This window comes from Peromyscus eremicus, chromosome 12 (assembly GCF_949786415.1).
Source record: "Peromyscus eremicus chromosome 12, PerEre_H2_v1, whole genome shotgun sequence".
NCBI lineage: Eukaryota > Metazoa > Chordata > Mammalia > Rodentia > Cricetidae > Peromyscus > Peromyscus eremicus.
Window position 1 is genome coordinate 6501526 of NC_081428.1, and position 26012 is coordinate 6527537.

Sequence of the window (26012 nt, forward strand, 5' to 3'; positions counted from 1 at the left end):
GGCTCGGCCCCACCTCACTGCTCATGCACCAGCCTTGTGCCTACAGTACAGTGTTTCTCATTACACCAACTCATTCCAAACTTACACCTTCATGGCAAAAATCAGCCTTTCTGCATCACGTGACACCATCATCTCAAAGGGACTTCTAGGGAAACTCACTACTGTTTCCTGACTTTAAGAATACTGAAACACAGCCGGGCGGTGGTGGCACATGCCTTTAATCCCAGCACTCGGGAGGCAGAGCCAGGCGGATCTCTGTGAGTTTGAGGCCAGCCTGGGCTACCAAGTGAGTTCCAGGAAAGGCCCAAAGCTACACAGAGAAACCCTGTCTCGAAAAACCAAAAAAAAAAAAAAAAAAGAATACTGAAACACTAGTGCTTTTATTATTAACCAATATAAATATGAGGAAATTATCTTGGAAACATTTATTCTCATTAACATTTTTAGATACTCTAAGTTTAGTATGTTTAAACCTAACTGAAATTTAATGAATCATTATTTGGTTATAAGTCCTCAATACTGGGGCAAAGCAAGACATGTGTACATCAAGAGAGGATGTGAAATAAACCAAGCACTAACCAGGAAATCGAAAAGTACTGGAAGAAAGAGCAGATGACCAACTAAGAAGCAAGGGACAAGGGAACCAGACACCGCCACCTGTAAACTCTGCTTAGGCAATGAGAAATCCCACACAGCAAGAAGCCGAAAGGCCTGCTTCCCACTCAGGTCTGTCAGCTATCAGCCACTTTAACCTGACCATCTTAGCATGAAACTCACCAAGCTAGACCTTATTCCCTGGAGAGGGGCTTACGCTAGCCAACAGCCCAGCCGCCTCAAGTTCCAGAACCCAATGAATGTGACCTTTCACCTCTACAGATTTTAAACTAGTGATTGTTCTTTATCATCAATCTGTTCACATCTGTATTACACACACTTATCAACATCGAATTTATTACTATTATTTCTTAGAAAAATTGTACGCCAACAAGGCTCTGAAGTCGCGTAATTTAACAGGAATGGTCTTGTGTACACATGGTCTTTCAACATAAAACTTAGGAAATGGTTAAGTGTCACTACTAGATACCTATGTGGTCCCTTTCCAATCATACCTCCAATGAAGATGTGAAAGGGAATAAGGCAGGAGGGAATGAAGCCATCTTAGTACTAGAGTATCAGTCAGACTAGAGGCTGATCTTTTCATGGCTAATGACAAAGCTTATTTATTCGGTAGAAAAGAAGACGCATCCATCGATTACAATAATGATATTCAAAGAGATGAGATGATCACGCAGTTGGAATAGAGAAAGACCCCAATGTAGGAATTTAAAGATTCATACCCCCCCCCCCACACACACACGGCTTTTAACCCTATGCTTAATGAACCAATTAACTCCACTGATCTATTCTTAACTGGGAAGTTTCACAAAGTGAAGGAAGGGTCTCTGCTAATTTCTTATGCTGACATCTCTAAGAGATAAGGACATACAACCCTGATCAGCTTCTTTGTGCAAGATAATGGATCCTTTGAGCCAGTAAAAAGGAAGCCCTGGAAATGAGATCCATTGAATTTGAGCCAAGGACAGGTGCTATTACTTGATGCTTCTCTAAAAACAAAAGCAATCACTTCCTAGACAGAATAGCTGAAGGAGAGATCGGCCCAGCTGTTTATTCTTGGGATGGCAGGACACAATCTTCTGAAATGAAAGAGAAACCTGAAGTCCCACGGAAGAGCCAACTATCATTCTCCAGACCACTGTTAAAAGCCCTTCACTCTAGACCCAGACATGAACTGCTTGGGAAGACAAAACACATGATCTCATACGATAGATGCCAGGCTTCTATTTCTCACCTACCTCTGTAGACCAATAGCCTCACCTATGTTTTTACTTTTAGCCACTATTTTAGTCATGGTCAATCTTGGTCAATTCCGATACTTAGCTTGCACAAGCACAAAAATGCATGTGTAAATGTCTATACAGATGCATGCCATCTTTTAGGACTCATATATCCATGTGAAGGATGAACATTTTGCTAGCCTGAAATAAATCATGTATCATTCCAAGATCATTCCAACAACCCATACACTAAAGACTGGTCTCCTGAAATGAAGCTGCCAACACCAATTCACATACTTACTTAATCACAGTATCTATTACTGGGAAGGTAAGGAAGACAAGCGTTAGGGACTTCAGACTCAATAAAGCGATGTTTGTACTGGTGAGAATAAACACCTAGTGGATATGCTAAGTCATTCCTTATTTATAAACATTAGTACTCTAAACTTGACCTACTGCTATTTACACAGAGACACATGATGATGTATTTTATATATCTTACTATAAGACAACAAAAAGAGGGTAAGAGGACTCCGACATTCCAAATTATTAAGACTCAATAATAATAAAGGGGAGAAATTCACACAAATATCTATTCACTTCTGCTGTAAATATGAGGATTAGGAAGGCCACTCAGCCAATGTGTCAATTCTTGCTAAGCATAGGGATGTGTTCAAAGGAAACACTAACTCCTACAACTTAATACAAATTTGGACAAGCCAAGATCTTGTTAACATTTTCAAAGCCTGAAAGGTTATCTCAAATGGAGAATTCTTTAAGAGAAGACTGTCACAAACCCTGAACAAACCATTCATTCAAACACATGTGGGCAAACTCTGAATCCAGTTTGGAGAACTGATTTCTCATCTTTCCAAAAGGTCCTGTAACCTTGGACACATCACAGCCTCAACCTCCATTCAGGAAAAGGATGGCCCCTGTCTACTTGGCCCCTAGGTTATAAACCTCAAAATAGAAATTGAGAGAAAAATTGTACAAGGCACTCTAAGTTCTTCAGAAATACATGCTATTCGTACATAAACTACTTTTTCCATCTACAGACTCAGTCTATCAGAACCCCCTGCAGACAGGAAGACTGCATGCACCGGATGACCCCTAAAGTCAGGGTTGAACTCAAGTCCATCATCTGCAAACAGGTTGATACATCACAAAAAAACAAAAAAAAATTAGTTATCGGGTTGAGTTCTGATTCAAAAAATCTACAAAATGACCTATAAAAGTAATAATTCTCTTTGAGTACAAGGCTTAATAAATTTATTGTGTAATTGTAAAAGTTATTAGCGTAAAGAAAGTAGGTACATAATTAGCTTCCTCATTTCTCATGGAGGAGAACAGGCAGTGTTGAAGACACAGGACTACACATCATCCTCAAGAGGTTTTCTCTAATGCCTTCGGCACCATCCTCACTAAGGAGAAACAGCCTATGAAAATCGACTGCCCATGGATGTTACAGCTGGACACTAAGCCAAGATAAAGGTCTGTATCGAGAGTCCTGTGATCGATCGCCTCCACAAGCACACTGCTAAGCCCAAAGTCTCTGTTCATGGCAACTTAGGAACATGCTGGCCACCCCCCAGAAAAACCTTCACTGACAAACAGCGAGGGTGAAGCTTCCTGTGACGGAGAGCAGTTTGTAGGGAACACTCACGTGCTGACTGTAACAGCATAGGTGTAAAGACACAGCCCATCTTCAAGAAAGACAAAAACCACGAAGAGAACTTAGGAAGAATGCAGTATGGAGTCAGCACTTGATCTCCCCTCTAAACACAACATCAGTATATCACAAGCTAATCAGTACCACAACTGCATACAAAAGCAGGGCCAACTTTCCGTCACGATACTGAACGTTTTCTGACAACTGGACCCACTTGGGAAGGCATTTGGCTAATTAACAAGGAATGTTACAAAATGACAAGAAAGCAGCTAGAAACAGGTAGAAAATGATTCATTATCCTCTTAGCATTAAGTTTATCAAGCATTGCATGGTAGCTGGTAATTCCCAAACTGTATTTTAAAACAACCTTATTTGATCAATAAATGTGGGGATCATCAGCAATATTTACTTCCCCCCTGATGAAAAAGAAAATTATAGACAGACTTGGTAGTCATTTGAGTATGGTTCAGTTTAAGTAAGAAAAACATAGCTGGAGGGGATTGAAACAAAGTCTGCCCCAAACCACTAACATTCCACATACAAGTGGTACAATACCTACAGGAAAACATCCTTCCTTTCTTTTGGCAAGCAGAACCCATAGACTCATGCTAACAAAAACAATCACACAAACAAAGCTGGCCTGCAGTAATCACTACACAACACATTAGACTTTCGGGACATAACTAATCATACAATCTCTACGAACTCCATCTTTTAATCCTAGCAGGTATTAGAGACAAAAAGCTTACAAATGAGCAGATCTACTTCAGCAAAGGTCTACTAAGACTGGGCAATGCACACAGGACACTTCATCATGACATCTTAACACATGTTCTGCTTTACATGATCTATGAGAATAATTGGTCTTTCCTCACTTTGGTATGTAAAATTCTAAAACCACATTCTCCCCCCACCCCCCATTCAGTCTGTTTTGTTTCATTTAAGTTGAAGATTTACTTTCATCCAACTCTGGGAAAATAGTCTTGCAAATAGATGATTTTCTGCTAAGTAAAATTTGGCTAAAACCTTCAGCGTAAACAATGCCTGAGAGATGCAAGAGTTACATTTTTGTTTTCAAAGACCAGTATTTGCTTAAGTTAAGTGTCTCACCACATCCTTAAGTTCATAAGGAGAAATAAACAAACATGAAAATTCCGAGTGAACACACAGCGAACAGTCCAATATTTAATACCACTTTAACTTGCGGAGGCTCTTCTAACATCTGTGAACAAACAGCCTCCTCATCCATCAAGTCTCTGAGACTCCTCTTGCTAAGGCTTTTACTTTTAAAGCCACAAAACCAGTCTATGAACTTCCAGTAGCGGCTTCCGTTTTCTGTCTCCTTCTCTCTCTCTCTCTCACCCATGAGAGCTGCTTGCCCATTGGAATAAGCATCTACTGGTGTTTCTGCCTCTGAATGGCCCAGGGAAGCTCCCGGGTTGCCCTCTTCTCTGCATGCCACCAACAGATTAACGTCTTCAGGCTGGAGTCCCTTAATGCTGTCTTCAGACTTCCCGTTGGGAATGACGTGGTTGATGACCTCACTGTTCTCAGCGACTCGTAGGATGCTCTTCTCTTGCATTTTGTAGGGCTCGTCTTTCTGAGAGCAGCTCTCCTTTGTCACCAGGGTCTTCTTTGACCAAAAGGTGGTAGTTCGAATTTGATCCTTTGTGGGAGGTGGTGTGAGAAGACTAACAATTACAGTAATGAGTCCTGTGATCCAGAACAGTGCTGTAGCCACATACATATAATGGACGTCTTTGATGAAGCCTGGCCTGTTGTCAGGCTGGTCACACTCAGGAGCACGGTAGGTAAAAGCCAGTATCAAACGGACAGCTCCAAGAACAAAGCCTGCCATTCCACCATAGAAGGCCCCTTGCTCATTGCAGCGTTTCCAGAAAATTGCCAGAAGGAAGAGGGCTGCCACTGGAGGGGTCAGATAATCTGCCACCTCCTGGATATAAAGGTACATCTGGCCTCCTTGCATCTCTACAATAATTGGCACCCATGCTATGCTGATGACAACCATAAAAGCCACAAATATCCTGCCCACTATCATTAGTTCCCGGGAGCTTGCACTCTTGCGGAGAAGTTTGTACACGTCGAGGGTGAAAATGGTACTGGCACTGTTAAAGATGGAGTCCAAGTCACTCATCAGAGCCGCAATCATCACTGCCATCATCAAGCCCCGAAGGCCCACAGGAACCAACCTCATAACCAGGCGAGGGTAAGCAATATTGGAGCACCCAGCTCTGCTTCCACACACTTGCATGCAGTGTTCAGGGTTGATGCAAGCTATGTCATCAACATACAGTATCCTGGAAATCATTCCCGGTACAACTATGATAAACATTGGGAGAAGCTTCAAGAAGCCAGCCATTAGAGTAGAGCCTTTGGCATGAGCAATGTTTTTGGCTGCCAGAACCCTCTGCACGATGACTTGGTCAGCACACCAGTACCACACTGAGGCTGGGGTCTGCCCAAGAATGAATCCAGGCCATGGAACATCTTCATCTGTTGGATCTCGCAACATTTTTAGGGCATCATCCTTCGGGTGGACGTTACATGAATTTGTGTTGGAAAGGTTGTATTTCAACAAAATGGAAGTAACATTGGGTGAGGCCAACATGTACCTTTTCTTAACTTCCTCAAACCCTCCAATCTTCATCATGCTAATAACCATAAGTGTGAGTGCCCCAATGATCATGAGCAGAGCCTGTAGAGTGTCTGTGTAGATCACTGCAACCAGGCCTCCGGTGATCGTCAGCAGAGCGGTCATGCCAATGAGCAGGATGACAGACACATAAAGGTTCCAACCCAACGACTCCTGGATAAAGAGGGCACCTGAATACAGGTCCACTGAGAGCTTGGTGAAGATATAGAGAAGCAGAGACAAGGCTGCAAAATAGACCTGAATCCTATGGCCACCGAATCTCTTGGACAAGTATTCAGGCATAGTGTATACCCCTGACCGGATGTAAATCGGGATGAAAACCCATCCCAGAAGTTGCAAGAGCAGTAAGGCATTGAACTCCCACGCGCCCACTGCAAATCCACTTGCTGCTCCAGATCCTGCCAGCCCAATGAAGTGTTCACTCCCAATATTGCTCACAAACAGAGAGGCACCAATTGCCACCCAAGTCATAGAGCGCCCGGCCAGGAAGTATCCACTCACAGTGCTTCTATTAGATTTCCACATGGCAAAAAAACCAATGCACATGACCAGGATAAAATACAGGGCCACTATGGCAATGTCTGCTGTCTCCAGTACAGCCCTCATTCTGGTAACTTGTGAATAAAATGTCCGAATGACAGAGCGTCCAACTTTTTATTTACTTAGTAACCCAGCCAAGTCTGTAAAGCACACGTGAACAGGACTACACAGAGCAACACAGCGGTTCAAAGTCTTTGTCCTTTGTTTGCTGTCTTGATGGTGGTGGCTGTGGTAAGCTTCGAAGGAGACAGTTTTAAATTTCCTCCGCTTCTCAATTGGGATTGAGAATTTAGCTCGTACTCTTAATCCACAAGACCATCAGCATTTACTCAGGTGCTGGAGGAGAAATTCTGAGTTGCAGCTAAGTCTAGTGAAGCCTACTGTACCAACCCTGCAAGGCAGCAAAGACAAAAGACAAAGATTGAATTAGAGTAGGGTCTCATCAAGTGATGAGGAAACTTTCAATCGAGCAAACATGGCGCAACATTTGTTATAAAAGAAAAACACTTTTATAATAAATACCCTTTAATAACTACAGCGACGTGCAAACTGTACTGTCACAGAGGGCAGTGACAGCAGCCATTGTTTTCAGCTACAAACAAAAGAATCATCAATCACCTCACTTCCCAAGCAGCGACTGCCCACCATGTGTGTATATACCATTCTTTGTCTTGCTATAGCAGTCTCAACTCAGAACAGGAATCAAGATGTTAAAGCATCCTAAGGGGGAAAGAGGACATTACATTTGCCTAACAAAGCAAAACAGATCTTCAACCCTTGCAATGATGGGGAGGAGAATAACAACATGGCTAGCTAGGGGCCTAGATGCAATAGCAGGTACGTTTACTAGGTGTTACCATCTATCTGAGAAGTTCAACATTCCTCTGTAAGTGGAGAGTCACAGGGAACCTAGGAGCAGAAATAGTGGTGAGAAACCACACACCCTACACAAAAATGCCACAACACACAACTCCCCAAACGTCGAGTTGCCCTCCTCACAGGCTCTCTGCTAGGGAGGTGTTGGAGGGACGAAGAGAAAACCGGAAATAACACCTTCTTGCCCTTCCTCTTCCCTTCTTTAGGCAATAATGCCCCCACCCCCAAAACAACCTAAGACAACGAAGGCATTGTACTCAAGATGGGACTTCATAGAGGACTTTCAGTACTTGACTATGTCTACTTCTTCCTTCCTGTGTGAAAAAGCAAAGGGAGACGTTCTGGAAGAATGACTAATGGGATTATTCTATCTTCCAAGCCCAAACAAAATAGCTGTTAACCGTTCAATCATCTTCAATAAATCCATCTGACATTTTTCAGTTCTGAATTAAGAAGATCATTCTGTAAAACACGTATTTAAACATGACTACAATCAGATGTATCAACCTGACGGTTCTCCTTTCAGTGAAGAAACAAATCCTCAAGCTTCAGTTAGTTATAAAGCAGCTGACAGATCAGTAAGAATACTGTTCTCATCCAAAACAATACCACCACACGTTAACGTCTAAGTGTTTCTGCTTATTACTGAGGAACCTCAAAATAAAACTTCCCATGCTTGAAACAAACTGTTGTTTCTGATAAATCTAGGCATTTTCTTAAAAAACAAAAAACAATAAACTTAGGAGCCACAGAGCCATAAATGAAAAAAAGGCCTCTTTTCTCAAATCTATTTGAAATAAAACTGTACTGTTAAAACCTTGATCACACTCTCACTAGAAAGAAAAGCAAACCTACTCCACTCCAGCAGGTCTACTCCATACCGCTCCCTAAAGAATGCCAATTCCATCATCTCACTTAAGTAAAAGAGCACACAATAATTACACTCACATTAAAAAAAAAAAACTGCAAATAAAACCACATTAAAATCCCGCCTCCTAAAAATCATGTCAGCAACAAGATATTGCCAAAGACAAAAACAAAAAAACAAACACACATAAAAACTCAAGTACAAATTTCTATCATTCCTTCATACTTGCCAAATCCTGAAGTTGATCGAATTTTGACTGCTTTCCCAACCCTCCAAATCTTTCAAGTTTAACGCCCCCGCCCCCCCCCAAAAAAACTTCCAAATTATTTAGGAAGAATTTCTCTAAAATGTGTGTAAGCTCTCTAAAAGTTTCAACATAAAGGTCAGTCCTCAGCCTCAGTGGGAAGAGGCCAGTCCTGAGGTCCTGCCTGCCTTCAGCGGAGATCTATGGCCCGAGGAGTACCAGGTGGACCCTTGTCACCTGCTCACCTTGCTAGTTCCAAGAATCTGCAGATAAAGCTCTTCTTGTGGGAGTTTAGCATATTTTCCAAGGGCTGAGAAAACATTCAGGGCCTTTGTCTAGAGGGAGGAGGACTCAGTTTCTGACCACGGTTGATGTAGCAGCTTATGTGTTCAAAGACAAAGTCGCCATGTCCTGCTTCTATCACTAGGAATCAGTGCTAGTATCAGTGTGACTCAGCTAAGCTATATTCTGCTTCCCAAGGAGTGCTCACCTGGCTGAAATTCCATACAAGGCCTGAGTCCTAACTTCCTTAGATATGCCTTCACAGGAAATAGCAGACTGGTCAAATTTGCGCTCAGAGCTGTCCAAGGCTAGGCATGGTGACACACACCTGTAATCCTAGCACTCACGACACTGAGGGCAAAGGACTGCTTCAGACCCAGGCCAGCCTCGGCTACTGAGACTGTCTCAAAACCCAGAAACCGTGTCTGGCCCTGTCTTCCCTCTTTATGCTCTGCCAAAGCCATCGCTCCCAGAGGCCTCATGGGAGTCTGTACTAGTCTGCAGGTATGTTTTTAGAGTTTCCAGGGATTAATGCTTCCTAAGAGCTCAGAAGGGAAAATAACTAAACAGATCAATTCCAACTGTAGAAAGCCACAGATACTACAGTACAGTGACAGTACTCTTCAGATGTCAGCCATGACTATCTAAGCCTGAAAGTCCAGCCTTTCAGGAAGAGACCTAGTTTACGTTTCTTGGGGGGGGGGGGCGCCAGGGGAAATCCTAAATAGAATACATGAGTTTTGTATGTTTTTATGTTTAAAGAGTGAACATTTCTTCACTGATAGCTCTATGAGCAACTCAGAGGTCCTTTATTTTAGAAAGAATACATACAGTAATGCCTCCAGCTAACATGCAGCTTTTTAGATGGTGTTATTATTCATAAGGTTATTCATAAGCCTCCTTTCACAATTAACAATTTAGGTGTTTCCTTGATATAATATTCTTTGAAAAACAATGATTCCCACAACAAGAATATTTGGAGCATACATACAGAAATGGTCCCCCAGTAATGATGAACTGATTCGGGCTAATTTCAAACACAAAGGTGTTTTGAAATTGTAGGACTTCCCCCACGAAAATCAAAGGTAATGTAGTACCTTTTGTTTCACACTAAATCAGAATGCAGATTTGATGGTCATGCATTTAAATGAATTAAACCAAAGAGAGAAGAGAAATGCACACGGTGCTGTGTCTGACCAACTAGAAAGAGAAGATGAGCCCCAACTGACATCAACTCTGAATTCTCTCAGGTGTTATAAAACCCATTTATAAAAACACAACTAGTTAACAATCAAATCTCATTTCTACTGTCTAGGTGACCATTACCTGCCAAACCAGGAAATGATCTGTACCAATCTATAAAAATCAGGATGTATATATCTCAAAAGAAAAGCCGCATGTCATAAAAACAGGGGACAAGGACAATAGTCATCCAGCTCAGTGGGAGCTCCTGTCACAATTTCAAGATCAATGTGAGCTAAGAAATCAGCAGTTCTCAACCTGTGAGTCATGATCTTTGTGGGGGTTGAATGACCCTTTCATGGGGTCATACATATATCAGATATATACCTACATACTAGACATTTATAATTCATAATAGTAGCAAAATTACAGTTAGGAAGCAGCAACAAAAATAACTTTATGGTTGGAAGTCACCACAACATGAGCAACTGTATTAAAGGGTTAACCCATTAGGAAGGTTGAAAACCACTGGCATAGATCATGTTGACCCTAAAAGTGACCAACCGCACTGTCCTTAGCTTTGGGCTAGGTTCACAAACACTCACGGGATAACCTACATAGGACCCCCAGCATGTCAGTGGGAGGCCTGGCAAGTTAACCCTGCATAGTGACAGAAGGGAAAAGTTCTCAGTCACCACCTAGTACTTTAAGGGTCATAAAAGAACTCTGAGGGTCTCTTGTGACATGAGCACACCCAAAGCTCCCTTTGTCTCCATCACAAAGCAACAGACACACAATAACACATAACAATAACATGCCAGGTTGCATGATTCAGTAAAGGGGTGAGTACAGGTTACAGGACAGATATACATACAGTACAGCAGGAAACAGTGACAGAACAAGGCTGTAAAATCTGTCACTTCCTAACTGAAACAATATGTCCCTTGAACTTCAACTGTGAGGTGCAGCCCCTGCCTAGCTCCTAGGGCATGACAAACATGGAAAAGTCCCTAACTGCCCACCACAAGAGGGTGGTGGCTCAGCTCAATTTCTTCTCTCCAACCTGAATGGACTGGTAATGATGACATCGGCCTTCTCAAATTTAACTGTCAACTGTGTGCAAAGGAGTTTAGGATCTTCACAAATGTTATTCACATATAGACTAAATGGACAAAATTAAACAATGTATACAACGTGTAAAATTCACTTACAAACGTCTTAAAGAGGTTCCCAGCCACTTCACCAACGATTAGTTCCAACTTACATCACCCATTTGAGGAAAATCCCAAACCTTACACAGTCTTCGACTTTTCATATACACTTTCACTTTGTGTCATCTTGCGTCAATGTCCAGTAAAGAAAATTCTGTGAGTGGATTAATGATGCTTGATACAAAACATTAAGCACTCACATGACTGTCTTCCAACTCTCCTTATAAAGAAGTAGAATGCAGACATGATACAATTTACTGGGGACATTTACAAACAAAAACAAGTTTCCTTAATATGACTAGTTAATCATGAGTACAGATAAAGACAATGTTATAAATGAGTTAAAACTGAAATTTTAGAACCCTCACAGCCATAATAGAGACAGTTACTGTGAATATTTTATAGATGAGAAAACTGAAAATGTTAACTTGCCCCCAATCCAGTCACTTCTGTTTAAAGCAGGGTTTGCACTCACATCAGTACCTACACAGCTTCTGCCATTAGCTACAATGCAGTACTTACTATCTTCAAAGAAAAAGGTCTCTCAGGAGCTGGAGAGATGGCTCAGAGGTTAAGAGCACTGGCTGCTCTTCCAGAGGACCTGAGTTCAATTCCCAGCAACCACATGGTGGCTCACAACCATTTATAGTGAGACCTGGTGCCTTTTGTGTGTGTGTGTGTGTGTGTGTGTGTGTGTGTGTGTGTGTGTGTGTGTCTTGTCTTTCGAGACAGGGTTTCTCTGTGTAGCTTTGCGCCTTTCCTGGAACTCACTCTGTAGCCCAGGCTGGCCTCAAACTCACAGAGATCCACCTGCCTCTGCCTCCCAAGTGCTGGGATTAAAGGCGTGCGCCACCACCGCCCGGTGCCTGGTGCCCTCCTCTGGCATAAAGGCATACATGCAGATAGAGCACTCACACATGAAATAAGTAATCTTTAAAAAAAAAAGAAAAGGTTTTCTGTGCCGACAAAAATAATAAGCATTTTAAATGATAGAGTCTTAGAAAAAAAAGACCTCCATATCATACATGTTTAAAAATTTGTGCTTGCAAGCTAGGCATGGTGACACATCCTGGTAATCTTAGTACTGGGAAGGCTGAAGCAGGAGGATCACAAGTTTGAAGCCAACCTAGGTTGCAAAAAGACCATCTTAAAAGAAACAAACTTTGGGGGATCATAAAGTCCTCATGGTAGACAAACAGCACATTTGAACAGAAGACTGCACAGAGCACCTGTGACAAAAATCTACCTGAGTGAATACACGGAAAAACTGAGATTGTCATTTAGTATTAGAGCCTTGCCTCACCTGTACAAGAAAGAAGAACCTGGGTGAGCCCAGGCTCAAGGCTTGCCTTTCTCTCCCTTTAGGTCTCTGTCCCCGACCACCTCAATCCCTCCAACCCTGATTTCCTCCCACAACATCATCTAATACATTACACAGCTGTGTGAACACCTGGACGCCACCTGCGCAGGTGACTCGTTCACAAGCACTGCGCTGAGACTGCTAAACTTCCAACCTCCTGCACAGCCATCAAGCGCCAAGACGGGCTTTTTAAGCAGTAAGCAATGGCAGATTTCAAAGGTCAAAAAGAACGATCACCCCCTTCCCTCGATTCCAGGCTGCTACAAATCAGTGTGTGTAGAATGCCAGGCCAGTGAGCCCTTAGCTGAGACAAACACCAGCCGGTCCGCAGCAGTGCCAACCTGCCGCCCTGTCCACCCCTTCCCTTCACTGTACTAACAACTCCACTTCCCTGCTGCGCACGCGCAGGCTGCTCCGTAGCTGTTCTCCTCCAATGGGTGACTGCTCCCACAACTCTCAGGAAGGCGGGCAGCAATTCCCTAAGCTCAAGCCATACAAACAAGCCCAGGCTTCCTGCGGACGGCAGCTTCTCCATCCCTCTCCAGGAGAGGGTCAGGGACTTGAGCCTCCTGCACACTGGACACTCACTCCCCGAGTGACACCCCGATGAAATCGGCCCCTGCATCAGCACCGGCCAACACCACACAGCACGCTACAGAACCTGGGCCGCCCCTCTAACACTCAGATTCAAGCAGCAGGGGCAGTTAGCCCCACTTACACACGACAAGACTGAGGAGCTGGGCATGCAGCTCGGGGGTGCAGCACCTGGGCAGCACGTGCAGGGCCGAGTCTGACTCCCAGTAACACTAAAAACAAACAAAAACTGAGGAGTGTCAAGGATCACTGAAGCAGAGGAACACCTTCTCTGGAGTAGATGCAAAACTACAGCCTTTTGTAGCACTCTTTGGGAAGACACAGACACACACACACACACACACACACACACACACACACACACACACACAGCAGAAGAAATAAAGACACATCAGGAAAATCCAAGTAACTGATGCAAGAAAGAAGACAACAATGAGAAAAGTCAACAGTTACAAGCCACACTCACCCTGCACAGTAATGCTAAATAAACTCTTAGGAGGAAAGCTAATGGTGAACTTTAAAATGGATGGATGTCTGCATTCACTAGTAATCAGTCTTGTCTTTACAAGACAGTCAAGTCGTATGACCTCTTAATGGAATGTTATCACCAAAACATGTAAATACTCCACAAAATGCAACCTCATGTACTTTTTGAGGGTTGGGGGTTTGAGCCAGGGTTTTTCTGAGTAACCTTGGTTTTCCTGGAACTCACTCTGCAAACCAGGCTAGCCCAGAACTCAGAGATCTGTGCTACCTCTGCGTCCTGAGAGCTGGGATTAAAGGCATGCACAACAACTGCCTGGCTAGGTACTCAAATTTCTACCACCAGCTTCCAGAAAATATTCAGATTCAAACTCATAAAACACTGTACAGAGAGGATGGATGCACTATTAATAGCATTGTGAGACCAACAGCAAAGTGGAACCTGTGGAACTTGTTTGAATTCAGGTTGAAATAAACAATTGTAAAGAGACAACACCAAATGTTAAGGTAGCATGGAGTTGCAGTGGCTCTTTTGAAAGCTACAGAATAGTAAATGTTTACAGGAGAAATAGTATGTTCATCTTTGCTTAAAGTCCTCCAGCAGTAATTGATCCGAATACTAAACTCGGTAGATAAGTGCTAAAGAACAAAATGTCCAGTTTCAAATTTGTTACTCCATGCATCACTTATTAAAAAGAAAAAGAGGGACCCTTTACCATGAAGTAACCGAATGTGTCACCCTATCCAGGAAACTGCTTACTATCCTCAACAAAGCACACACTGGCACACCTCCAACACAGGACACTGACAGCCCTGTGAATATTCCCACTAACATACTGGATCTACTTCTAATCACAAGAAAGAACTACAGCAAACCCCTAAATAATGGATTCCGCAAAGCACCACTGTCATCTTGGAAAGGGCTGTAGACTGTCCAAGAAAACCAAACGATAAAAGCACGATCCTTGATTTAATAAATATATTTTAGTATAAACTGAGCGCTGTACCAATTTCAAACGCAATGCTTGTACTGCATGAGAGAAGCCGTCACTCCTAACAGGTACCATCAAGATACGTATCACGTAGGTGCTGGATTAAAAACACAAGTATAATTTCTAACAATCAGTGATCTAAATGAAAACTAGGCAACAGGCTATCAAATGACCTGTTCCTGTAACAGTCTGAAATTGTAAGGATTAAAGAAATATAAAATATATTTCAAAGAAGGTAATAGTAATAGAACTACCGTAAGACTGGTAAGTGTTGATGGACCTGTTAGAGCAGAGTGATGGTACTAATGTATACCCAAACCGGTCTCACACCTATAGAATGTGAGCATACACACCTCAAGGCAACATCAGACAGATTATCAATGAAAGAACTGTGGAGATGAGGAAGACACAGCTCAGCTAGAAGCATGCAGGAAGTCCTGGGCCAATCCCCAACACTGCAGAAACCAGACGTGGTGGCACGTGTTATAACCCTAACACTTGAGATACGAATCCAGGAGAGCAAGAAAGTCAGGGTCATCCTCGGCCACAAGTATGGGAATAGCCTGAAATACACGAGACCCTGACTCAAGGTGGGTCAAGTTGAATGGGGAGAAAGCACTAAGCATAATAAGATACAATTCTATACCTTGTCACATCTTTCAAGGAAGGCTTTTGTAAGAAGCTGGAAGTAGCAGCAGAAGCAGCTACCATCCTGTTTAACTGAGTACACATTAATGCAACTCCATCATGACCTCTTCATGCTCCAGTTAATGGCCTCAACCCATTCTCACTGAGTTTCCATCTTGTCTGAACATCTGAACTATAATGGAACTCAGCCTACTCTGCTCCTTTTCCTGACTCCTGTTTCTTTATAGAATCTGCTAGTGTGTCTGCTGCCAGAACACCATGAACACTGGAGCCTCTGCATTCTTGAAATACACAGTAGTACTGGTACCTAGTAGGTACCCAAAATAGATGTAAACTACCTTCCTCAATACAAAAGGACTTTAACTATAGTACAGTTATACTATAGTTAAACTATAAGGCACACTATGAGATGCAATCATCAAAGGCATGATTCCCCAAAACAAACTGCCAGAGTCCTAGCCTGGCTGAGCTGTGTGACACTGGATACCCATTTTTTCTACCTGGGCAGTGTAAATCACACTAATCTTCAAGATGTTGAAGAACCCAAAGAGAAGGAAAAGTATATGCCTTAAATGCATATTCACACACACAGTATCTCCTTCAGTAATCTACTAAGATTAGGCAGTACTAAGGCTAACATCCATATGGTTTAAAGCAGTAAATCTCAACCAGGTCAACGTTATAGTTCACCTTCTTCATGGTGTGTGTGTGTGTTTGTGTGTGTGTGTGTGTTCAACCTACTTGGTTCCTGTTTTACACTCCTAGAAAACCTGTTCAACATGATAGTTCACCTTCATGGGATGTGTTTGTGTGTGTTTGTGAGTTCAACCTACTTGGTTCCTGTTTTATGTTCCTAAAACACACACTAGATGGCTTCTCTATTCCCACGTGATCAGTCAGATGCTTTTACACATCATCCTGGTAGACCAGTCTCTGTATCTCTCCTAAGAAGCCAAAGCTTCCCCCGAAAGACAGTTTAGTGGTGTCCTAATGTCTCCTAAGGTACAGAGAATTTGTTTTCAAAAAACAAAACTAAGAGCAGAAACAGAAGAACTGAAGAGAATCTGGAAGGAATCGAGTCAGCACAACAAAAGCATGGTGTCGCCAACAAGGAGTGCAGCTAGGCTTTCCTCTTCTGTGGCAGCTAAGACAACCCAAGGGTCTACAAGTCCAGAGAACACTCCAGAACTGCTTTCCTGTGGCTATCAGAAGACAGGAGATCTTGCAAACTCTAGAAGTAACTTCCAGTGAGTCAATCCTAATCAGATAAAATATTTAACAACAACCAAAAAAAGGTATTAGGAGAAATTCTCAAATTTTCTTCACTGTTTTTCTCACACAGACTGAATCTGAAAGAAAAACAAAAACAAACCTTACTTGGTCCACACGTAAAGTGGAATTCTTCTAAGACCAGAAGTGCCCAAGTTCTCAGGCTTGGGCTGTCCTTTGAAAGCCTTGGTGACTTACGGTTTTGAGATCACAGACTCCATACAGGCGCTTTCTCGAGACAGCTAACAAAACAGAAGGCAAGCAGTACACCAACACAAGAAACACAACCAACCTCCACTGGATCATTTACTTAACAAGTTCAATCAATTTAAAGGCTAACAGGAGCAGCATGTATCTATGCCAGGCAAATAGCCTATGCTCAAATTTAGCTTTTCACTTGCCAATTGAAACTCACCTTAAAACTGAAGCAAAACCAGTACCCAATGGATGTTTTACATCTGTAATGTGTGTATCAGACGTTAAACATTTCTGTACTTTTCTAGCAGAAACAAGAACTGCACGTTACTGAGGAGAACCTGTCCCCAGCCACCGAACACGCACGGCTCTGCACTCCTCCTCACAAGGACGTTCTCACACTGGGCTACACAATCATCTGGCTCCCACAGCTGCAGCTGACAAAAATCAAAGAATCTGATGGCCAGAATAGGTGTCAAAAAGAACATTTTTTTTAACAAGTGAGATCTAAACAAAGCCAAAAGCAGGAGTTGTTGGTTATAGGGGAAGCAGCCAAGTGCCAGTTTCCGAGACAGAGGCTCCAGTGGATACTTCGTTAAGTGTGTGCTTTCAACTGCAATTTTCTTTGTAAGTTCTTACCTAGGCACCAATCCCTTGGGTATTCAAAAAGTGGGTAAAGATACCCTTAACAGGGACACTGCAATCACAGAAGAAACCGTTAGGACAAAGGAGTCAAACAGGTAAACTGAGCCATAGGCCAAAAGACATGCTCACAAAACCTGGATCTCAGGTTTCAAATTTGCAATTTGATGTCAGGTATCTGGAGTAGGAGTAAAGAAAGGGGAAAGACAAAAAGAAAAATTAGTTGAGACACTAACTTGGTTTCTACTCTATAGAAACAGGAAACCTAGTCACAAGTAAAAACTTAAGTCTCAAGTCTTGACTCAGAAAGCACCTCACTGTGTTTCCTAATCCTGTACTACTCTAAGGGTCACGGGTTAACTACAGTCATCTTCCTAAGCACACCCTGATCAAATGCCATTTTCCACACAAAGCATCACCATAGAAGCACTATTTCAAGCCTCTAAGAAATTAATAAAATGGGTGCAGATCACATAGACCTGATCACATAGAGGAGCAGGATATGGTAGCTTACCCAGAGAACACCACTACTTGGGAGGCTGAGGCAGGAGGATGCCATGATGCAGAGGCCAGCCTGAGTTACATAATGAGTTCTAAGCCAGTCTGGTTAACACAGTTGAAATTCCACCTGGAGAGGAGAGTAAAAAAGACAAAGGAAAAACAAAATGTAGAACTAAGTATGCTTAAAATAATCCAACAATCAAGAAAGTGTAAGTTGTAGGTGCCGTTTCTCACAGTTCACACTGTCAGACTACACTTCCTTATATGGAACTCTGAAGCCTCTACATGTACACTTGGGCCTAAATGACCTCACATAATGCAACAATCTGAAACGGGGGACTGCCATTACTTCTGAAGAACTTAGCATGCTTGGTGTTTACTGAGTAGCTATTAATCCTATTATAAACCAATGGCAAACAAACAAGGTGGGCTTTGTCTACAAAGATGCTCAGAGAGGTTGAACCAGCCACCTCAATCCAATGACCTAAGTCAGAAATTACAAAATGAGAGCTCTAGCTGATCCAGACACACCTCATTGGCCCATAGGGCCAACACTTTGAAAATCTGATTTCCTATAAAACCTGGATTGCTGTAAGGGAGCAAGAGAGAAAACAGCTGATGAGCCCAGGCTAACATGTGCAATGACAGACTGAGTGACGAGCACCAACATCACTAATTCACACTGAGCAAGAGCTGCATTTCAGTCTTGGATGTTGATCCCATAAGCACAGCAAGTTTACCATGTGAAGTATCTTCAGTAAAGGAACAATGGAAGACGAGGTCATGAATGCAGAAAGCTACTCTGGAGGCACACTGGACACCCACTTTCCACCTTTACCTTCAAAGGCCTTTCTTAGTAAGGATCACCCTCACTGAGATGAGAAACTAAAATGGTTGAAACCCTAGAAGTGTGTGCTAGGACCTAAAACAAGTTCTACCCATCTGTAAGGACCCTTACAGGTCTTCCCACTGCCAGTTCTTGTTGATTCTACCATAGTGGCCAATATCTTCATTGGAGATCTTATGCTCTTCTGCTCATTTAGAAAACAAAGCCAGAGCACATACTGAAGCAGAGGTCTGTTCATATCCAGTCATCGCATCTGATCATAAACCAACCCTACATCCCTTCAATGTTTTAGTACATGAACTATATTCATTTGTCAACCTTAACATGGGACCAAAGCCCTTGTAGAATGTGCTGATGATTCAGAGTTCCTCGGTGACAGTCTCTCTGTTCCAGCTGTGCCACATCTACAAACGCAACATCTGCAAGTTACAGCCAGTTTCATTACAGGAGAAAGCTTTTGTAAAGCAATTCATACACAGAATCTGAGACCACTGTTTCTCTTTCTCCTGGGTTTAGTTACTTGAGCACTCCTCATCCTATAGCTAATATTTTAGCCACTCACCTTGTATCAAGTCATTCCAAAGATTCCAATTTCATTTTCAGAGTAGTTTACCTTCATTTAGTCTGTGTATGTAATATGCAAATTACTATAAAACCAAGATTTTCTGCCATAAAATCGTCTTGGAAATTAGTGGAACTTTTGGGCAGCATACAACTCATGCTATCCCAGGAAAGCTCCACTGACTGGATAGCAAACCTCCTGGCACAGAGGGTCACCATGCCTCTGAAAACCACAGACAGCCATGATCCTCAAAGGCAGCTGGTGAACCTATTATGCACACAGCACTGGACAACAATGAGAACACACCTGACCCCAAAGAACTGTAATCTAGCACAGGAGGGAAAATGCATTCCCCAATTAGCTGTTAGTACAAAGTAGAAAGTAAACCATGGGGATAAAAAAAGAGCGCACACAATGGGAATACTATCGTCTACATTATTAACAGGGCACTTGATACCTGTTTAAGGTAGCAAGCGAGTTGAACTTGAAGGTTTTCATGGAAGCAGTGTGGTAATATAGAAATGGAAGACATTCCAAATAGAGAAGCAATGTGATACATGCACAAAGAAAATAACAGGGAATTGTAGATACAAGGATCCACAATTTTGTTACTTAGCATCTGGAATGGAGAACACAGGTAGTGAGGATGTCAGGAAAACAATAGGTTGGAATTATACTAGAGACCACTATGATATCACATTTCACTCTGTCTTCTGAGAAAAGAGTGTGCCCTACCTAATTCAGCAGGTGTTCACACTATCAACCAGTGTGAAAACCAGATACCCAATGCCACACAATGCTATTTCCTTATTAAAATTTATCTCAGGTTTGTTAAGGCATTTCAAAAACAAGTATCTTTGCACTCCAATAGTGTACTTATGAGTATTAACTGTCTGCCTCAGTGACAGCTGAGAAGAAACCACTAAGAAATTGCAAGAATCCAAGAACGCTCATCTAAGGCTGGAAGCATACGGGACTGCAACTCAGAAGAGAACGTTTCAACCCCAGGCAACAGGAAACAGACAAGTTCTAAAGCACTAGCAGGTGATTCTGGGAACCACAATCCACACAGTTTGGAACCACACTGAGTTTGCCACGGTGACAGGCAAGCGTCTGTGACAAGCAGAGGGAAATGCCAGTTAGGGGCTTGATTCAAAAACCACTCATTACCTAAATGGTCAAAGGTGTAATTATGTAAAAAGAGGGAGTATTGAAGAAGAAAGTCAAAAAATGGCACCACAGAAAGCCAAGAGAAACGGTGAGCCCAGAAAACTGTCTGTACATTTAAACCAAAGGCAGCAAGTTCTACCCATAAAGAACTGGATGACAAGCTGAACAGGGTCCTACTTCAATACAACCTCACTGGCAGACTGTGGTATCGGGACTTTTCTCAATTCCCTACAAGCATAAACTATAGCTCGTTTTTCAACCATTAAATGTAAAACCCTCCTTAGCATACTGGCTCTAGAAAGGGTAGGTGGTGGGTGAGCCAGCTTGCCAGTCCCCACTTTCAGAGTGGCACAAGGGTAGGAGGGACGGATTCACTGTCCAGCAGTCTTTCTTTTATGCAAACTGACAACTTATCAGGCATTTATTTAATTCTTTAAATTTGACTTCCCTAAACAAAAATAATGACATGTGTTGACCACAAATCTGATAGTTTAACAATATGGCCTTCTTAAATGAAATATTAAAAGGAGGTACTCTTTCCTCTTCAATATATAAACTCATGAGAATACTATAAACACATTCTACTATAAAGCCAGTGACTAACTAGGAAAAATCTGACCATTAACCCAGCTGCCAAAAACTGTTACACCTATAAACAATCCCAGTGACAGACAGTCTCCCTCTCTACTCTTCCTTCTGCCTCCATGTCCAGCCAAACTTCTGTACCCCAAATCTCAGATAAATCAACTAAATATGAGAAGCACAACATCAGCACTGCATGGAAAGTGTCTTTACAGATCATCTCTCACTGCTTTGAACATTTTAAGGAGATTCTATAGTGAGACAATTTAGTAGAAAATCTACATATAAATACAACCTAGACTCTTCACTCCTACAGTGAGCATCAGTATGAGCGTATGAATCCAATCAGGGTAGAATGGGAAGTCTGACAGGAGTGTCCAAGATACAAACCATTCCGACAGAGAAGGACTCCTTACCCCAGGCCATTCCTTGTTCCTTAGCTCAGGACAGGAAGAGGCCCCCTTCTTCTTCTATCACTTGCTGCTGCAGAGACCTGGAACCAAGGACTTTAATGGCAAATCCAAGTACAACACTGTTGCTCACAAAGCCATTTAAGATGTGTAGCTTCAAGCAGAGCTCGAAGGAGTATTCAAGAGCCAAACTAAGCTGCTGTGGCTGGGCCCAAAAGACAAAGGAAATGACTGACAGCTGGACCCCCCTCCCCACCTGAGCCTCTGCACCAGCTAACAAGAGAAAAAGCTCACCATGTCCTACTTCTCAAGTGTGGTCAGACCAGCCACGCTACAGCGGCCAGCCCATCTCTGAGTTCTGAAAGGGATCTACATGGTAACTGGTTCTAGCATTCCTTCCCGAATATCCTAACTTAGTCACAACTCCAGAACATCACAAAAACTTTGGCCAGGTTGTCTTATCAAAAAGGCCCAGGTAAAAGAAACCGTAAGAAACTTTTGAGCTCCTTAGAAAATCAGTGCTCTGCATCTTACAAAGTTCATTATGGACACAGTCTTCTATATCTAACTCACAGGGCACCACAGAACCACACCTACACACTACTGAGTTACTGTAAAACAGAATCTGCTTTTCACTGAAATTAAAAATGCAGAATATGAACATAACAATGTTTTAATGAGATAACCATTTTACCACCACTTGTAGTATTTCTGTGGCTCTTTTGAAATAGTTTCTTGTGCATTCCAGGCAGGCTTCAAACTCACTACGCAGGCAAGGATGACACTGTACTCCTGATCCCCCTGTCTCCACTACCCAAGTGTTGCCATGACAGCCATGTACCACCACACCATTCAATCCCAATTTTTAAAAACCCGTATATATATATAAAAAAGGACATATAAATGCTATCTTATTGTACATCCACTCATTTAGTAATTAAACTAGTTATTATTTAAATCATTCATATGATTTAAATCACATGACAATTCTTGAGTAATGATAACATGATTAAAGAAATGTATTTCCCCAGGGCTGTCACAAACCTATCCCAACTGTGACCAACCTTCTGACCTAACATGTTTCTGAACTATGTGATGAAAGAATATTTACATACTGCACAGATTTTTCTTCTAAAAATTTCCTCTTCTATAACCATTCCAGGTATTAAAAAACACAAACAAAAAACCCTACAGAGTCCTTTAGGGCTGGGGTGTGTTTTTATCAGTTTATATCCACAACTATCTTTCATCTACCTAAATTAAATAACTACAAAGTGAAGGCGAACAGCTCTCTTCCCAGACTCCAGGGAAGTGCATGGCCCCACCCCTGTAACCGGCCTGAAAGGTCCTCTGCAGGTGGAGGTGACAGAGAGCAGAGCACTCATCACCCAAGGCATTCTTCATTAAAAGAGAAGCAGGGACCTGCAGCTCCGTGCTCCCCCTGCAGCTCCGTCCTTCTGGAAGCTCCAGGAAGCCTGGGGTAGGAGGGCTTCCCAAGCCCATGTCAGGTCTCTTTATGAAGACCATCTAAGGCTGTTCTAAGCAACTACTTTTCAGAAGGCCTGTCAGCATCTTCAAAGCCCAATTTCATGATCACCTGTCACTGTGCCATATCCAGAGAGGAGCCACATTTTTACCTTGTTTTTTATGATAAAGAATACAAAAATTACAATTCTTTAATACATTAAAACCCAAGCCCAACAATCTTGAGAGGACTATGGTCTGCACATAAACACACAAACAAAAACAAGGGCTCATAATGATCAACCCCAAACAAAAACAAGGGCTCATAATGATCAACCCCAAACAACTACGAAATGAGGAGACCACCCGAGAACTTCTACCTTGAGGTCTCAGCCTGAGACTCTCACAGGACCCCGCTGCAAAGGCACTATGGGGGTGTCAACAGGTATCCTTACATTTAAGCCCTGGAAGCGCCTGTAGTGAGTCAAGTTTGAGGACTAATACAATAAAATAAAAGCCATAACAGGGAAAACAGACTAAGACTGTTTCGTAGGCAAAAAGAACAAAGCACAACTCTGGAGACAAAGGCTGGACACCGGTCTCTCAACTCCCTGTTTCTGCTAGGATCCTGAACTTACAGAAGGAAAGGAAAACACTCTTATGTTACAGGGAGCGCTACCAGGTATCCAGCATGCAGTTCAGAACTGAGGGTGCGGAGCCTTCCTGCCGCCGCCGCAGCAGCAAACTGCCCCACGTTAGAACTGTGGCTTCCCAATGCCTGCTCTTGCGGTGCGAGCCACCGAGGCATTTCACATTAAAACAAGTGCCTTTTTCCTTTACACCCCCAACATCCTATAAGAATTCAATTTTCTAAAATTGAAAGCAAACAAAATTGTCGAAAACCTGCACATCTTGGTTACTTGCTTACAAAGTCAGAACAAAAACCTGAGGTTTGTTACTGTTTAATTTTAGCTTATTTGAGTTAGATGTCTCCTCACAACTTCCACACTGTTGAGTTTACGTCCTGCCGCTGACTGGTGCCTTCTCCACCCCACTGTCCCTCTTACCTAGGGTGTTTGAACTCTCTAAGCAAAGAATTTTGAGCAGGGTATTTTAATCAAACTACACTCAACTTCTGAATTAGAGTGAAAATACATACAGTAAAATACATTTAGCTAATACACTGGCAACCATGCTAAGCAAGAGTGTACTCTTTAATTCAAAGGATTACAAAATTGTGTCTCCACACTACCTCCTTAGAGATCACCTGCTACCTTACACTTGCCTAAGACGAGATGAAAAGGGATTTTAGTGGTCACATTTTTCAGTCTCTAATATCACCTAAAAAGTATAAAGGGAGGCTCAAACTATTTCTACTTAATCAGAATGGTCCCTTTTAACACTCTGCACCCACCACCACCCAACCCCGTTATTCCCATCCTTTTAAAGCCGTATAATCCAAAGGGGAAGGAGGGTAGCCAAGAGGTGAAACAATACAAAATTCTCCCGGAGATGGGGAACAAGAAAGCTTGGGGACACGATGGCATGCTGGCCAGCCCCCCGGACCATCAGGTGGCTCTCTAGTCTCTTCCCAGCCAACCTTGTATAAGGCATACCTAACATCTCTTCATGCTATGTGACTGTTAGCCCATGATCCCGGGCTTAAGTTGATTCAAACTGAAGTTACTACTTGAAACTGACCCAGAGCCCACATGCCCAGTGCTGAAGAAGGCTGCTTTCCAAAGCTCAGGCAAGGTACAACGATGTTTTTGTTGTGTTTTAAATTATACCTGCTGGGGAAGGAGAGAGCATAAAAAGCACACTACGTTACCGAATTCTCTCAGAAGAATGGGGATTTCAGCGACGACTGAGGAGGAGTGCCTGACTCAGAACAGAGGACCAGAGGACGAAGATATCTGCCTCCGCCGCCGACCCCAGTCCGTGACCCGGCTGCTGGTGGCTTATCATCCCTCCAAACCTGAAAGTCCCTACCTCAAGATCAAGCAAAAGCTGGGGGAAGACATGTCTTCGGAAGGCGCAAGCAAGGCCACAACTTGAATGAATGAAACTGGGCTAAGGGTACCAGGAGCAGGATTTTCGCTGAAGTCAGAAAAAGAGAGGTCAAAAGATTTTTTTTTTTTTTTTTTTTTAGTGTGACAGCGGGGACAAGCGTGTGGGGTACACAGCCGGCACCGACAGGCTTTGGAGGAAGGTTGTATTGATCACAGACGCTGAGGACAGGCGATCGGGACGAGCGGCCGGCGGGGACCATGAGCAGCTTCTCGACGCGTGCGAGCAGAGCGGAGCTGGCCTGGGCTCTGGCGTGTGTCCTCCCGCGGGTCCTTCCACCAGACTCCAGAGGGCCGGGGTCCGAGGCCCGCCGAGGCCCCTGCGTGCTTAGCACACACACACACCCCCGCCCCGCTCCCGCGACCGACCGCGCACACGCGCGGGCACACACACACACACACACCCCACCGGCCTCCCGCGCGCACGCGGCCGCGCCGAGCGCCCGACCCCGGCGCGCGCCGGGCCTCCCGTGGGCCGCGCGAGGGGGTGGGTCCGGTGTCCAGCTGGCCCGGGGACGCGGGGCTGGCTGGCGGGGCTCGGGAGGCCTGGAGGCGGCGGGGCGGGCCCGCGCGGGAACACGGTCCGAGGGAAGGTCACTTACCCGCCGCATGGCTTTCAAAATCAAAGCCAACTCGTAGCGGGGCATGGCCCGGGATCGCGGCGCCGAGTGGAGGCGAGCCGGGGTCGCGAGGCGCCGAGGGCGGGGACGCGGGGAGCAGAAAGGGGTGGGGGGATCGAGAAGCGGACGGCCGGTCAGCTCCCGGGCGGCGACAGCACGCTGCGACCGTGCGAGCGGGGGTTTAAAGGCTCTGGCAGCTGCGCAGAAGGATCGCCCCGCC

General features: G+C 43.5%; 2 protein-coding genes across 2 annotated transcripts in view; both read right to left on the minus strand.

Moving 5' to 3' along the window:
- Mrps6 (mitochondrial ribosomal protein S6) overlaps positions 1–26012 on the minus strand; it is a 60125-nt gene extending 34113 nt beyond the window's left edge. Inside the window, exon 1 of the mRNA XM_059277647.1 lies at positions 25775–26012. Within this exon, the coding sequence (XP_059133630.1) occupies positions 25775–25819 (45 nt within the window). The 5' untranslated portion in view covers positions 25820–26012. The remainder of the gene's footprint in view (positions 1–25774) is intronic.
- On the minus strand, positions 401–25887 carry Slc5a3 (solute carrier family 5 member 3). Its single transcript, XM_059277646.1, has 2 exons — positions 25775–25887; positions 401–7112 (listed from the first exon to the last, which is right to left on the minus strand). The coding sequence occupies exon 2, from the start codon at positions 6785–6787 to the stop codon at positions 4631–4633; it is 2157 nt and encodes a 718-aa protein (XP_059133629.1). The 5' UTR covers positions 6788–7112; positions 25775–25887; the 3' UTR covers positions 401–4630.

Bases quoted from the DNA above. Each gene is read 5' to 3' on its own strand.
- Slc5a3 (XM_059277646.1), bottom strand. From the start codon at position 6,787: ATGAGGGCTGTACTGGAGACAGCAGACATTGCCATAGTGGCCCTGTAT.